Here is a 13,023-nt window from a genome sequence, read left to right as displayed (position 1 = left end):
TCAGAGCAATCGCTGGTGCTTCGGCCAACTGGTTCTCTATTTGGGCTTTTGTTTTTCTGTACAAAGCAGGAATTATTTAGCCGCTTTTCCACTATCGGGCCGAACCGTTCTCTTCGCTTAACCGTTCCGTTCCGTGCCGATCCGGGCTAGTCAGCACGGATACGGTTTCATTTTCCACTGTGGTGCCGATAACGGAACTCTTTGGAATGTAAATACAAATGCCTTAGTCGTTGCCTTGTTAACGCAATTGTAATATAAACCGAGATATGATCAGATATTTCTGTTTTTGGGACTTCGTTAAATAACAGAAAAAAAGGACACAACTATAAACAACGCAAAAAATAAAATAAACAGAAGGCGACGACAGGTATAACGTTACCAACAAATGCTGAGGGGATATGCATGCCAACGGAGACAAACACAGAAGGTAAAACCTTTCTGAAAAATAACACATTTATTGACAGTATTAATGCATGAGCTATGAACGCAGCGTAACAGCTGTTTACTTGGCTGTTTGATCATACAGCGCGCTTTCGCTTAGCACACACATTCTATCAGCACGGTTCAGCACGGTTGTCTAACCGTGCCGAGAACAGTTTGTAATCGTGCCGTGCCGTACCAGGCTCAGGTGGAAACACAACTGGAACCGTACCTGACCGTTATAAGAACCGTTCGGCACGATAGTGGAAAAACGGCTATATTACACACTTTATTCTCTTTTATTTTTTTCAAACATAAAAGTATTTTTCTGAATCGTTCGGTTCGTAATGTGTACCGAACCGAAAGCCTCGTACCGAACGGTTCAATACGAATACGCGTATCGTTACACCCCTAATGTTTATATATTAAATACATTTATATATATTATAAATTACATGAATATAAATTAGACAAAAATACTATTGGGGTACTAGCAACTATGGAGCATACTTTAAATTACTAGCCATAACTACCGTTTGAAAAAAGGCAAGCATAGGCAGCCTATTAAAATAGTATTAGTCATAACCTCTGGCTAATGATCAGACTAGCAAGTCTGCGATTGTGAGATCAGAGTACATAGTTTTCTAATGAACAAGCAAAATATAAAGAGTGAAATAGAATAATTGAGTGCCAGAGTAATAGTAATTAGACATGGACAAACAACCAGTTTGCATTTCAACCTAAATTCAGGGACATAATAAAATATTACAATTGTTTACACTCATTTTCTTCTGCTTTTACATTTTAGCTAGCTTTTGTATAATCAGTGTTTGTACAGATACTGTAAAATGAAATTCCAGGACTTTCAAGGACTTTTCAAGCACTACTTTTTTGATTTTCAAAGACTTCAATCAGATCTTACTTATCAAACAATGTCTTCTCTTTCAAATGAAAACCACAGTTAATTTTCTTCTTCTTTCTTTCTTTCTTTTTTCTTTGTTTTGTTTTTATAACTGTACTGCCCTAATGGCTTGATGTTTTCTACGGTTTATTAAAATAAAAAAATCAGAAAAAAGATTCACAAAACCACCCCGAAATCCATATCTGAAACAAATGATTCGCAATACACGCTCTGCAGTTTCAAACTGAATAAAATGATTTGCAAACCTGCATTGAAGTCTCGATCTGAATCGAATGATTTGCAATCGGCTTTCCAAAGTTCCGATGTGAAGCACAAGATTCATTAACCTGCTCCGAAGTTCCAGTATAAATCCAGATTCGCAGTACGCACTCCAAAGTCACCATCTGAATCAAATGATTTGTGACATGCAACCCAATTGGAGTGCTGCGAGACTGTGAATCGCTTTGCGACGCAATGGTTTAACTGATTCAGAGTTTTCAACTGAAAACGCTTATTAAAATCGTTACAAGCAATGTCAAAATTCAAAAATAATTGGCTAATAATCTGGGATTTTTTTCTGTTTTTTTCTAGAGAATCACTTTAAAATGAAAAATCGAAGTCACAAGTTTCATAGATACATTTTCTTTTAATAATTTAAGCACTTTTCAAGGGTTTCCTCATCAGGAATATTGCTATTTTCAAGGGTTTTCCAAATTTTAAATTTCAAAAACTCAAGTTTAAGTACCTTTTACGAACCTTGTATAATGTATTGCTCTCTTACAGTTAATTATTATAACTTATTAAAATTATTTAGTAACGCTATTAAATGTAATCTTTAGCAAACCTCAAAATGACTTAATTAATTTTTACAATTATTTTGACAGTATTTTCTAATTTAATATGTGACCCTGGACCCCAAATCCAATCATAAGTAGCACATGTATATTTCTAGCAATAGCCAACAATAAACTGTATGGGTCAAAATGATTGATTTTTCTTTTATGCCAAATATCATTAGGATATTAAGTAAAGAGCATATTCCATGAAGACATTTTGTAAATTTTCTACCATAAATATATCAAAACTTAATTTTTGATTAGTAATATGCATTGCTAAGAACTTCATTTGGACAACAGCATTTTGATTTTTTGCACCCTCAGATTCCAGATTTTCAAATAGTTGTATCTCGACCAAATATTGTCCAATCCTAACAAAGCTTTCAGATGATATATAAATCTCAAATTCAAAAAATTGACCCTTATGACTGGTTTTGTGGTCCAGGGTCACATATCGACTATAACAAAAAATAATTAATGGCTTATCAACCAGAATTTTAATAATATTAATTCAATGAATCCACTGTAAGTAATATATACTTTAATTATATAACCAGCTTAGTTTTAATTATATCTAAGTCTCTAAGTTAGTCATTCATAAAAGTTTCCAAGCATTACATCAGCCTTTAAAAAGCTCAAAATGGCTCCAAGTATCAATTTATTTTATTTGTAATAGTGTTGAATTTTAATATCGGCTATAACGTTATAAAATAATTATCAGCTTATGGTTATCAACCAGAATTTTAATATCAGTGGATGCCTTACTTCACTAAATCCACTGGAAGAAACATATACTTCTAGCAGATAGAAGTTATTTAGTGTTGAAAGTTTCCAGTCATTACCTCAGCCTGTGCATCCTTTAAAAAAGTGCATGTAGCCTCCATGCAGTGAAAAACACGGGATACTCTTCGATACAGGCTGTATCTTTCAAAGCAAGCCTGCTCTAGGTACGCCACGGCTGACTCATGGATAAGAGGGTACGCCACACTGAAGGATGCATCAAGACATACGAGGAAAATGGCAGCCACTGTACTTTCCGGAAGGTTATCTCCAGCCTGTTGGTAAAGACATCATACACAAGGTAACAAACACATATGTGCACCAAACAAGCACACACTAATGAATTCGTCTGTAATTACAGTGCTGTCCTTAGGTCTACAGCTTAACTGAACAATTGACCCTTTCACAGCGACTTCTGGTGCGTTTCACACTCTCATTTGTTTTAATAATGACCATGAAGGACACGGCCATATGTCCATTCAGCAACGGTGGCATGGCTTATTAATGTCTAAGAATGGCACAGCCATATGCTCACTCACCTTCTCCACAGGTAACAAGGTTTGCAGGAGACGTATTGTGAAAACGGCCGTTCCTGTGAAGACCATTCGGTGGTGGATCAAAGACGATTCTGGCTGTTCAGAGGAAGTCATGCCATGGTGGTAGCACATAACGTTTCCCAATGTCTCTATACATGCTTGTAATTTCTCCCTCTTTCACAAGACAAAAAAAAAAAAAAAACATAAGTACTGAGAGACTTACTGATCTTGTCATTTTATTGCCAGCAGGGGGCAGCAAGAGTCCTGTGCATTTCAAAGAAAGTTTTCAGATGACAGCAGTTTTTCAAGATAAAACGCCATGAGCGTGCATTAAAGATCAATGAGGGAGAGAAGCATGGCGTGAAATATACATAATCATATGCGGCGGGGAACGTTCTCATAGGTGTGCACACACACTAAGCACAATGGGTTCGTTTAAAAAGACTTCTACCAGCAATAAATATAATTGGCTGAGACAAATTTGTAAATCAGTGCGATACGACCTACATTATCCTTGGTATGCGTATAACGCAACGCATTGATGTAATTTTATGTTAAATACTCATACGCTGAATGAAACAAAGTAAACTTTGCATTATGAAAATGATGAAACTTCACAATAAGGTTGTGAACGTTATCATTTCATAACCATGACTGAATATCTACATTGGTTTATGCATTATGAACTAACATGATTTGAAAAGTGTTCATTTATATTACATAATGCAGTATATAATATAATATAGTACCTAAATGTTAACATATATATGCTTATTGGGTAACACTGACCAGGACTGTATGATAGAAGAGATATTGTATCTCAATGGGACCTTCCTGAAGTCAAATAAAACCAAATAAATGAAACATTTTAACAGTGAGGCTCATTACATTAACATTAGTTGATGCATTAGGTATCACGACCTAATATAAACAGCAATTAAACAGAATTTATTAATCTAGGTTAACTTTTAAATTTAGTATTTTTTTATTGTTAATTAATGTTCATTTATAATACATTAACTAAAGTTAATTTATACAATCTGAAATGTATTACTGCATTAACATTAAGCAGGATTAATAGACGCTCTAAAAGTATGTTCATTGTTATTTCATGATAGCTATTTCATTAAGGCGATGGTTCACCCAAAAATTTAAGTTTTGTCGTTAATTACTCACCCTCATGTTGTTCCAAAGCCTTCAGAACACAAATTAAGATATTTTTGATGAGGTCTGACAGCTTTCTGTCCTTGCATAGACAGCAAGGCCAGAAAGGTAGTAAGGACTTTAGGATTTCATCAAAGATTTGTGTTCCGAAGATGAACAAAAGGTCTTACAGGTTTGGAACGACATGAGGATGAGTAATTCATTTTTAGGCAAACCGTCCCTTTAACTAATGCTGTTGAATAGAGCCATACTGAAATGTATAAAGATGTCTTACTATATTTTATTAAACCAAAACAAGTGGTTTAGGTGGAAATAGCAGATGTATAGAGTTGTCAGGAGAAAACAGGGACTTCTAAGTGGTAAAACTGGCCTAAAATACAACGGTCGTGGCATGACTGATCTGTGCTGATAGCTTAATGTTCTACAATGACCATCTGTCCCTCAGAGTAAGTGAAGTGGGTGAGACGGAGCAGCGACAGGTGTGTGTTTGTATGCACTAATGCAGACATCAGCCTCATGGCTATGGATCTGCACCGTGGAGGAGGGTTGTTGAAGACACTTGCCAGCTCTGTCGCAGTCAGGCTGTGCTCGTCCCACACCTCAGGGGCTACGCTGTCTCCCAGCAGCCCCTGTGCTTCTGCCAGCAGCTCTAGCGCCCGTTGGAAAACCTTCAGGCTCTCTGAGAGGGTGGGGATGAGAGGAAAAAAAGAGAAGGGAACATGATGAGCGATGGAAGCACATGTGTGAGTGGAATGGCAGCAGCTGTAGCTGCATTTGAAACAGGAAAGAGGGTTTGAGAGAACTCTCACCTGTCCTGATGAGAGGGAGAGCGTGCTCCACGGCCGCCACGGCGAATCTAGCCAAGCTCCACTGCTGCAGCTGCAGCTCCAGTGAGTCCTCCGCTTCCATCTCCGGGGGGAGCTCCGGGTGGGGCTGCGGGAGAGGAGACTGTTGGGCTGGCCTGGGGGGAGCCCCTCTCTGACTGCTGCTACCGCTGTACCACACAAATTAAAAAGAATTCTTAATTAATAAGAACAAGAAAAATGTGAGCAACATTTAAAAAAAAAAAAAAAAAAGATTTTTCAAAGGAGGTGATGAATAACTTGGTATATTTACGGTTTTGTGGACCCTGCACCACAAAACCAGTCTTAAGTAGCGTGGTTATATTTGAACCAATATCCAAAAAATACATTGTATGGGTCAAAATGATCGATTTTTCTTTTATGCCAAAAATCATGAGGATACTAAAGGAGAAGTTTACTTCCAGAACAACAATTTGCAGATAATGTACTAACCCCCTTGTCATCCAAGATGTTCAAGTCTGTCTTTCTTTAGTTGTAAAGAAATTGTTTTTTGAGGAAAACATTTCAGGATTTTTCTCCATATAATGGACTGATATGGTGCCCAGAGTTTAAACTTCCAAAATACAGTTTAAATGTGGCTTCAAATTATCCAAAATGTGGTTGTAAATGATCCCAGCCAAGGAAGATGGGTCTTATCTAGCAAAACAATCGGTTATTTTCATAAAAGTAATACAATTTATATACTTTTTAATGTCAAACGCTCGTCTTGTCTTGCTCTTCCCGACCTGTTTTTTTCCGGTTCGTGACAGTTAGGGTATGTCGAAAAACTCCCATCTCATGTTCTCCCTCAACTTCAAAATCGTCCTATATCACTGGTTTACCTTTTTTGTTGAGGGTGTTTAATCTTCTTTGTATGTTCACTTTGCAAAGACTGGGTTGGAACTTCTGCAGTGATGCAGGATGATTTTGAAATGATTTTTGAAGATGAGGGAGAAAATATGATCAGAGATTTTCGACATACCCTAACTGTCTTGAGTCAGAATACACAGAGTTCAGGAAGAGGAAGACAAGACAAGCGTTTGAGATTAAAAAGCATTTAAATTGTACTTTTTTAATGAAAATAACTGATCGTTTCGCTGAATAAGACTTCCTCGGCTGGGATTGTTTACAACCGCATTTATGATCATTTGAAGCCACATTTAAACTGCCTTTTGGAAGTTCAAAATCAGGGCACCAAATCCTGAAATGTTTTCCTCAAAAAACATAATTTCTTTCATAAACGTCTTGGATGACAACAGGGTGAGTGCATTATCTGTAAATATTTGTTCTGGAAGTAAATTACTCCTTTAACTAATGTGAACTAACAACTTGTGGTTTTATTAATGCTTTAGTAAATGGTGAAATTAACATTTACTACGATTAATAAATGCTGTAGAGGTATTGTTCATTATTAGTTCATGTTAACTAATGTAATTAACTAATAGTAACTAATGAACCTTATTTTAAAATGTTACCAAGATTAATATGCAAATTAAATTTAAAAGGTTTTTTAAAAATAATAATTAAAATGCATACAAAAAAGAATTACATGTACAAAGAGTAATGTTTAAGCAATTAAATATTTAACAGCTTGTTATAACCAGAACAAAAAAAAAAAAAAAAAATACTGTCTTATTTAAAAAATTACCTTGGAAAATCCTTTTTATTTTAAAGATAAAGAACAAATCTTATTAAGCACCTAGAAGAGGCAGCATCTCCATCCTGGCCATCCCCACGTAGTCGTTGACCGGGTCTGCCTACCACAGAGGGTCTGGGGGACATTTCCTCTGGAGAAGAGACCCCAGACCGCTGGGTAGCCCTCACCTCCTGAGGGTAGGAGATAGACGAGTTCTGAGAAACAGGGTCTAAAGGGGTGAAATAATAAGACAAGTATTAATTCATAATTCAGTTAATTCCTAAACATCAAGAACCTCTTCACCAGTTTTAAAAACACATTTATAAGAAGGCTTACGGTTGAACCACTGATGCCACATGGACTATTTTAACAATGTCCTTACTACCTTTTTGGGCCATGAACTTGGTAGTTGCATTGCTGTCTACACTCTAAAAAATGCTGGGTTATTTTTTAACCCAATCGCTGGGTTATGCCGGTTGGGTCAATCTCACTGACCGCTGAAACTATACGCCTCTCCCCTCCCTCCGACGAAACAACCCAGCGCAAACTCAATTTAACCCAGCTGCTGGGTTACAGTCGGAGCACAGGCTTTTCATTCTCTTCAGGAGAGAGCGAGCCCTCAGCCCCGCTGATTTCGTGCACTTCTTCAGTGAAATTAAGGTGTGTACATTTTATTTACAACGTATACGTTATATTGTATATGTTATTTTTATCTAAAAAGTCCTTACTGTGCAGTAAATTAATTTATTTTGCACAACACAACATCAGAGAAGAGATGTCATGTCAGTCAGCTAAATGCGTCAGCAACGGTCAGTGTCGCATGACAGAAACGCATTGTCTTGCATAACTGATTTTATTCGTTGTAATACTGATTCTAATTCATTCGGATGCTAAAATATGTTCTAATAACTCTGTACTGTTTGTTTATGGGCAGGTTATTATGGATTCAGTCACCGCATCTTTCAACTACGAGTAAATGCGAGGCGGCGGTCTGAGGTTTGCAGCTCCCCCACCAAACAGCAGCCCAGCCCTGGCTTGGATAGAAACACCGGCACAAGAATCTGAACTTTTCTGTTAAAATGGATAACAGAGAACAGTTCAATATACTTGAATGAAAATATTACTTTTAAATGTTATATTTTTATTTCTAAAAGGCTTGTTAAAAAAGTGTAAAAGTATGTAATGTTAAAAACTATTCTGCATAATTCAATTTGTCTGATATTTTTGTCCATGGGTGTTTTCACTTATTAATAAATGTTCACGTTTTGATTTTTACTGTTGCCTCTAGTAATTACGTGTCTGCTTTTTCATTTCCAACTTATTTTTGGTTAATTTTAAGCCAACAATAGTAATTTTCAATCAACATTTGAGTTAATTAAAACAACCCAGCATGTTGATTTGAAAAAAACAAAAAAAAACAACGCTGGGTTTGTCCATATTTAACCCAGCATTTTTGTAGAGTGTACGCAGGGTCAGAAATAGGGATGTATGGGTCTAGTCGACTAGTCGCCTAAACGGTACAGCTCCTACTAGTTGACACTGAAAACAATATTCAACTACACAACAGAAAAAAAGCATGATTTTATCATTGAGATTGCCATAATTTTAATGTTACATTTAAAACCTTTTAAATAAGTTAAAATTAAACGTTTGAAAAGTACTACATTATTTTTAAAAGTGTATCAAGGTAAAAACTAAGTTTTCATGCCTTGCATGCCCTTATAGAGACCTCATGACCACGCAAAAGACTAAGGTGTGGGATTATTTTGAATTAGAAGGAATCTGAAAAGTTTTGTGTAAACGGTGTAATAACAAATTGGCTTACAATAACTGTACTTCAGCGATGCGTAACAGGCACGCCATAGGCGTTAGCTTAGAGGCTAGCCAAAGCCAGCCAAGTTAATCATGGCATTTACTACAACCTGCCACCGTTGCATTGTTTTGTTTTTAAACGACATAGCCTGCATGACATACGTTTTTAAAAGCTGTTTTAATGCTATTCTTTGATAAACGTTTCTATTGTTTTTGACTTGTGTTTTAATATGTTGTTTACCGTTATATGAAGATGAATAATTCTGTCAGGCTATTGATTGATTTTAGATTGTTCTGTATTTCCCCAGCTGATTTGAATAAATAAGCTATGCAGTGGCTGATGTTGAGTGTATGCTCTTCTTTTGTATCATTTTTAACGACCGCCTAAAATTAAATGATGATAATGCGAGGCAAGCGTACAGCAAGTGGAATTCATTGAGGGATTTGACCGTGTGATTTATAGATAAGTATTTAAAATGCAGGCTATTATATACATGTACATCCATAGGTTTTTTCTTACCAACTTTTGGGGGTGTCTTGCTTTTAGACTAGTCGACTAGTCAGACACAAAACTTTCGTTTAAACGACTATCAAATTAGTCGTTGCACACATCCCTAGTCAGAAAGCTCTTGGATTTAATAAAAATATCTTAATTTGTGTTCTGAAGTTGAACAAATCTCTTACGCTTGGAACAACAAGAGGGCGAGTAATTAAGCATCAGTCAGAATTGTCAGAATCTTCATTTTTGTGTGAACTAACCCTTAAAAAGTTAATATGCCAATGAATGTAAAAAGTCTTTCTGACTTCTAGAACGCTACACAAATCTAAAAAAAAAGATGAGCTAATATAAGTGAACCTCTACATTGGAACAAGTTACCATATTTATAATAGATGGTGTTTGGTACCTTGCTTGGCCGAGTAGAAGCTTGGATCTCTGTAGAAACGTAGGCGGCTCCTCAAGTTCCTGCAAAGCTGTTCCAGACAGGCCAATGCCTGAAACGTCAGGTAGCTGACATCACCGTCAACATTCAGACCGAGAAGTGACAGCAGACTCTAGAGGGGAAAACGGCAATATATGAAAACAGAAGTTGATGTTGTCTCGCAAACCTGTTTCGAATTGTTATAACATTACAACACAACCGCTGATCTAAATGCTGCAAGTGTTTTAAGGGAAGTGATTCTACATTCAATTAGGCACTAAATAAAAGGCCACCTGATACTGACTTTTAACTTGTGTAATTTGTACCAATTTAAAATTCACTACCCCTCCAATGGTACCAAAGCAGTGCCAATGAATCAGATTGATTCAATAAACCTAATTGAACTGATCACTCCAGAGTCCGAATTAGTGGCACCTTTAATTTTTAAACAATTATACAAAAGATCAAGAGCATTAAGAACCAAAGCGAATGCTTCCAACGCTTTATTCTAGCACAAGAGAACAATAAATAATTTTCATTGAGGCCTACATGTGTCAGAAACACAGCAATGCTTGTCACTTGGTTTTAAACGCTTGTACAAAAACGGCTAGTGTCAGCTTGCCAGATAATCGCCATTATACAGTCCTAAACATAAGACACGATTTGCCGCTGTCATTCCAATACTTTCCGGACTTGAACGTATTGTACAGCCAATCAGATTCCGTGGCATTCAATTATAGAATGAAATAGGGATTACGGACCCCACAATATCACTTTCATCACTGTCACTCAACTTCTGAAGCTCCCATCAGGGGTTAAAACAACTGACAGAAATAAAATTTAAATCTTACTTGAACTGTACTTGGCCTTTGCAGGAATATTTCAGCGGGGAAGTCTTGCATGATGACATCACGAAGCAGCTCGCAGGTGGTTCGTACTAAATTGTGATTGTCGCTTCTAAGGGAACTAAATATTAAACAGGTGACAGGTCATTTTGGCAATAAGACATATATTAGATAGTAAGAGTGGTAAAATTACTCCAAGGAGAGTGCACAAATACCTTTCATTTGATGATAATATATGTCGATCTGTCGTATTCAAGGACAGCCATGGAAAAACAGAGAACTTCAAGCATCTTACACAAGAATTGACTGCAGGGCAAAGAAGCAAAAATATATAAAGATCTTAAAGATCTCAAAACTTGAAACAAAGGAAACAATATCAACAACTTGTTGATATGTTTATATGAAAATTCTTTCATAAAACTTGAGGGCAAGAAAATGCTGACAGAATTTTAATTTTAGGGTTCAATAGTTCAAGTTTGCTAATCATGTACATGTGTTTTACACATGGCAAAGCTTTTTGTGATGTGTAAACAACTCTTTTTAAGTACAAAAATATGTCAGCAACACTGTATAATTAGATAACATTAGGTTTTGACAGAATCATAAGAACGATGTGTGACAGATTGAATGGCTGCAATATAAACTTAATTAAAAATGCACTACCATTCAAAATTTGGGGTCAGTACGTTTTTTCTTCCAATTCATGACAGAAATCTATGGAAGCCTGTCTCTGAACAAAAAATGGAAAAGGTAATTGTAACCTTTTATCTTACAATTCTGACTTTTTTTCTTGCAATTGCAAGTTTTCATCTCGAAATTCTTGCTTTTTTCTCAGAATTCTGTTATACAAACTCACAATTGACTTTTTTTTAAAATCAGAAATGCATGATACAAAATTACAATTTACATCTCACTATTCTGATTTTATAACGCGCAATTGCAAGTTCATGTTTTTTTTTTTTTTTTTTTTTTTTTTTTTACTGTTTTCCTCACAATTCTGACTTTTTTTCTCAGAATTGTGATAAACTTGCAATTGTGTGTTATGAAGTCAGAATAGCGAGTTTATATCTCGCAGTTCCAATTTTTAACACATAATTGTGAGTTTATATCTCAGTTGTGAGAAAAAAGTCAGAATTGTGATTATGAGTTATTTATTTTTATTTGATTTGATTTCTGCAGTTTATATTTTGCAATTCTAACTTTATAACTCGCAATTTCATGTTGACATTTTTTTTTTTTTTCCTTGCAATTCTGACTTTTTTCCTCAGAATTGTGACATAAAAACTTGTAATTGCATGCTATAAAGTCAAAATTGTGCGTTTGCATCATGTAATTCTGAGGAAAAAATAAAAAAATAAATATAATTGTGAGATGTAAACTTGCAATTTCAAGGAAAAGAAACATCAAAATTGGGAGATAAAAAGTCAAAATTAAATATTTGTTTTAGTGGCAAAAAAAGAAGAAGAAAGTATTTTAAAAAATTAAGTAGCACTATTTTCAACATTTCTTCAGCACAAAATCAACATATTAAAATGATTTCTGCAGTTTATATCTGTAATTCTGACTTTCAAGTTAACACTTTCTTTTTTTTTTATTTTCTCGCAATTCTGACCAGTTTCTCAGAATTTTGACATAAACTTGCAACTGCAGAACTGTGAGTTTATATCTTGCAATTCCGTCTTTATTTCTCAGAAGTACGAGTTTATATCTCACAATCCTGACTTTATAACAAGCAATTGCACGTTTATATTTCAAAAAAAAAAAGTCAGAATTGCAAGTTCATATCATGTAATAAAAAAAGTCAGAATTGTAAGATAAGAAGTCACAATTGGCTTTTTTAATTTTATTTTTTATTCAGTGACGGAAACAGGCTTCCATAAAAACCTGAAAAAAATGTATCAATGTCCAAAAAAATATAAAGCAACACTGTTTTCAACATTTCTTCAGCACCAAATCAGCATTTCTGAAGGATCATGTGACTCTAAAAACTGGAGTTAAAACTGGCTGCTGCTGAAAAATCATCTTGAGCATCCCAGGAATAAATGACTTTTTAAAAATACAAAAAAAATATTTTTAAAAGATAATATTTCACAATATTACTGTATATTTGATCAAATTAATACAGCTTTTGTGAGCATAAGAGATTTCTTTCGAAACATTATTGTATATAAAATTACAATAAATAATATACACATACATCATTTTTATAAAAAATAAAAACATTCGCTCACAAATCTGCACTACTGCCCCAACTTTGCCAGAAGAGAAAAAAAACCCTTGCTGTCGAGTCCTGACAATTCTTATCAGTGTCGATATTAGATTATTTAACAC

At 35.3% G+C, this 13,023-nt stretch overlaps 1 protein-coding gene across 4 annotated transcripts in view; it reads right to left on the bottom strand.

Moving 5' to 3' along the window:
* rttn (rotatin) overlaps nucleotides 1–13,023 on the bottom strand; it is an 82,268-nt gene that overhangs the window by 65,243 nt on the left and 4,002 nt on the right. For all 4 annotated transcript variants that reach the window (XM_051098222.1, XM_051098224.1, XM_051098223.1 and 1 more), the window contains exons 5-12: nucleotides 10,908–10,998; nucleotides 10,699–10,813; nucleotides 9,833–9,980; nucleotides 7,179–7,344; nucleotides 5,447–5,631; nucleotides 5,201–5,316; nucleotides 3,477–3,647; nucleotides 3,000–3,212 (exon numbers count right to left, since the gene is read on the bottom strand). In XM_051098222.1, coding sequence (XP_050954179.1) covers nucleotides 3,000–3,212; nucleotides 3,477–3,647; nucleotides 5,201–5,316; nucleotides 5,447–5,631; nucleotides 7,179–7,344; nucleotides 9,833–9,980; nucleotides 10,699–10,813; nucleotides 10,908–10,998 — 1,205 coding nt within the window. The remainder of the gene's footprint in view (nucleotides 1–2,999; nucleotides 3,213–3,476; nucleotides 3,648–5,200; nucleotides 5,317–5,446; nucleotides 5,632–7,178; nucleotides 7,345–9,832; nucleotides 9,981–10,698; nucleotides 10,814–10,907; nucleotides 10,999–13,023) is intronic.

Source organism: Labeo rohita, chromosome 24 (assembly GCF_022985175.1).
Source record: "Labeo rohita strain BAU-BD-2019 chromosome 24, IGBB_LRoh.1.0, whole genome shotgun sequence".
In the NCBI taxonomy this organism is placed as follows: Eukaryota; Metazoa; Chordata; class Actinopteri; order Cypriniformes; family Cyprinidae; genus Labeo; species Labeo rohita.
Note: the sequence above shows the minus strand (reverse complement) of the source record. Positions and strands in the feature narration are given on the sequence as shown.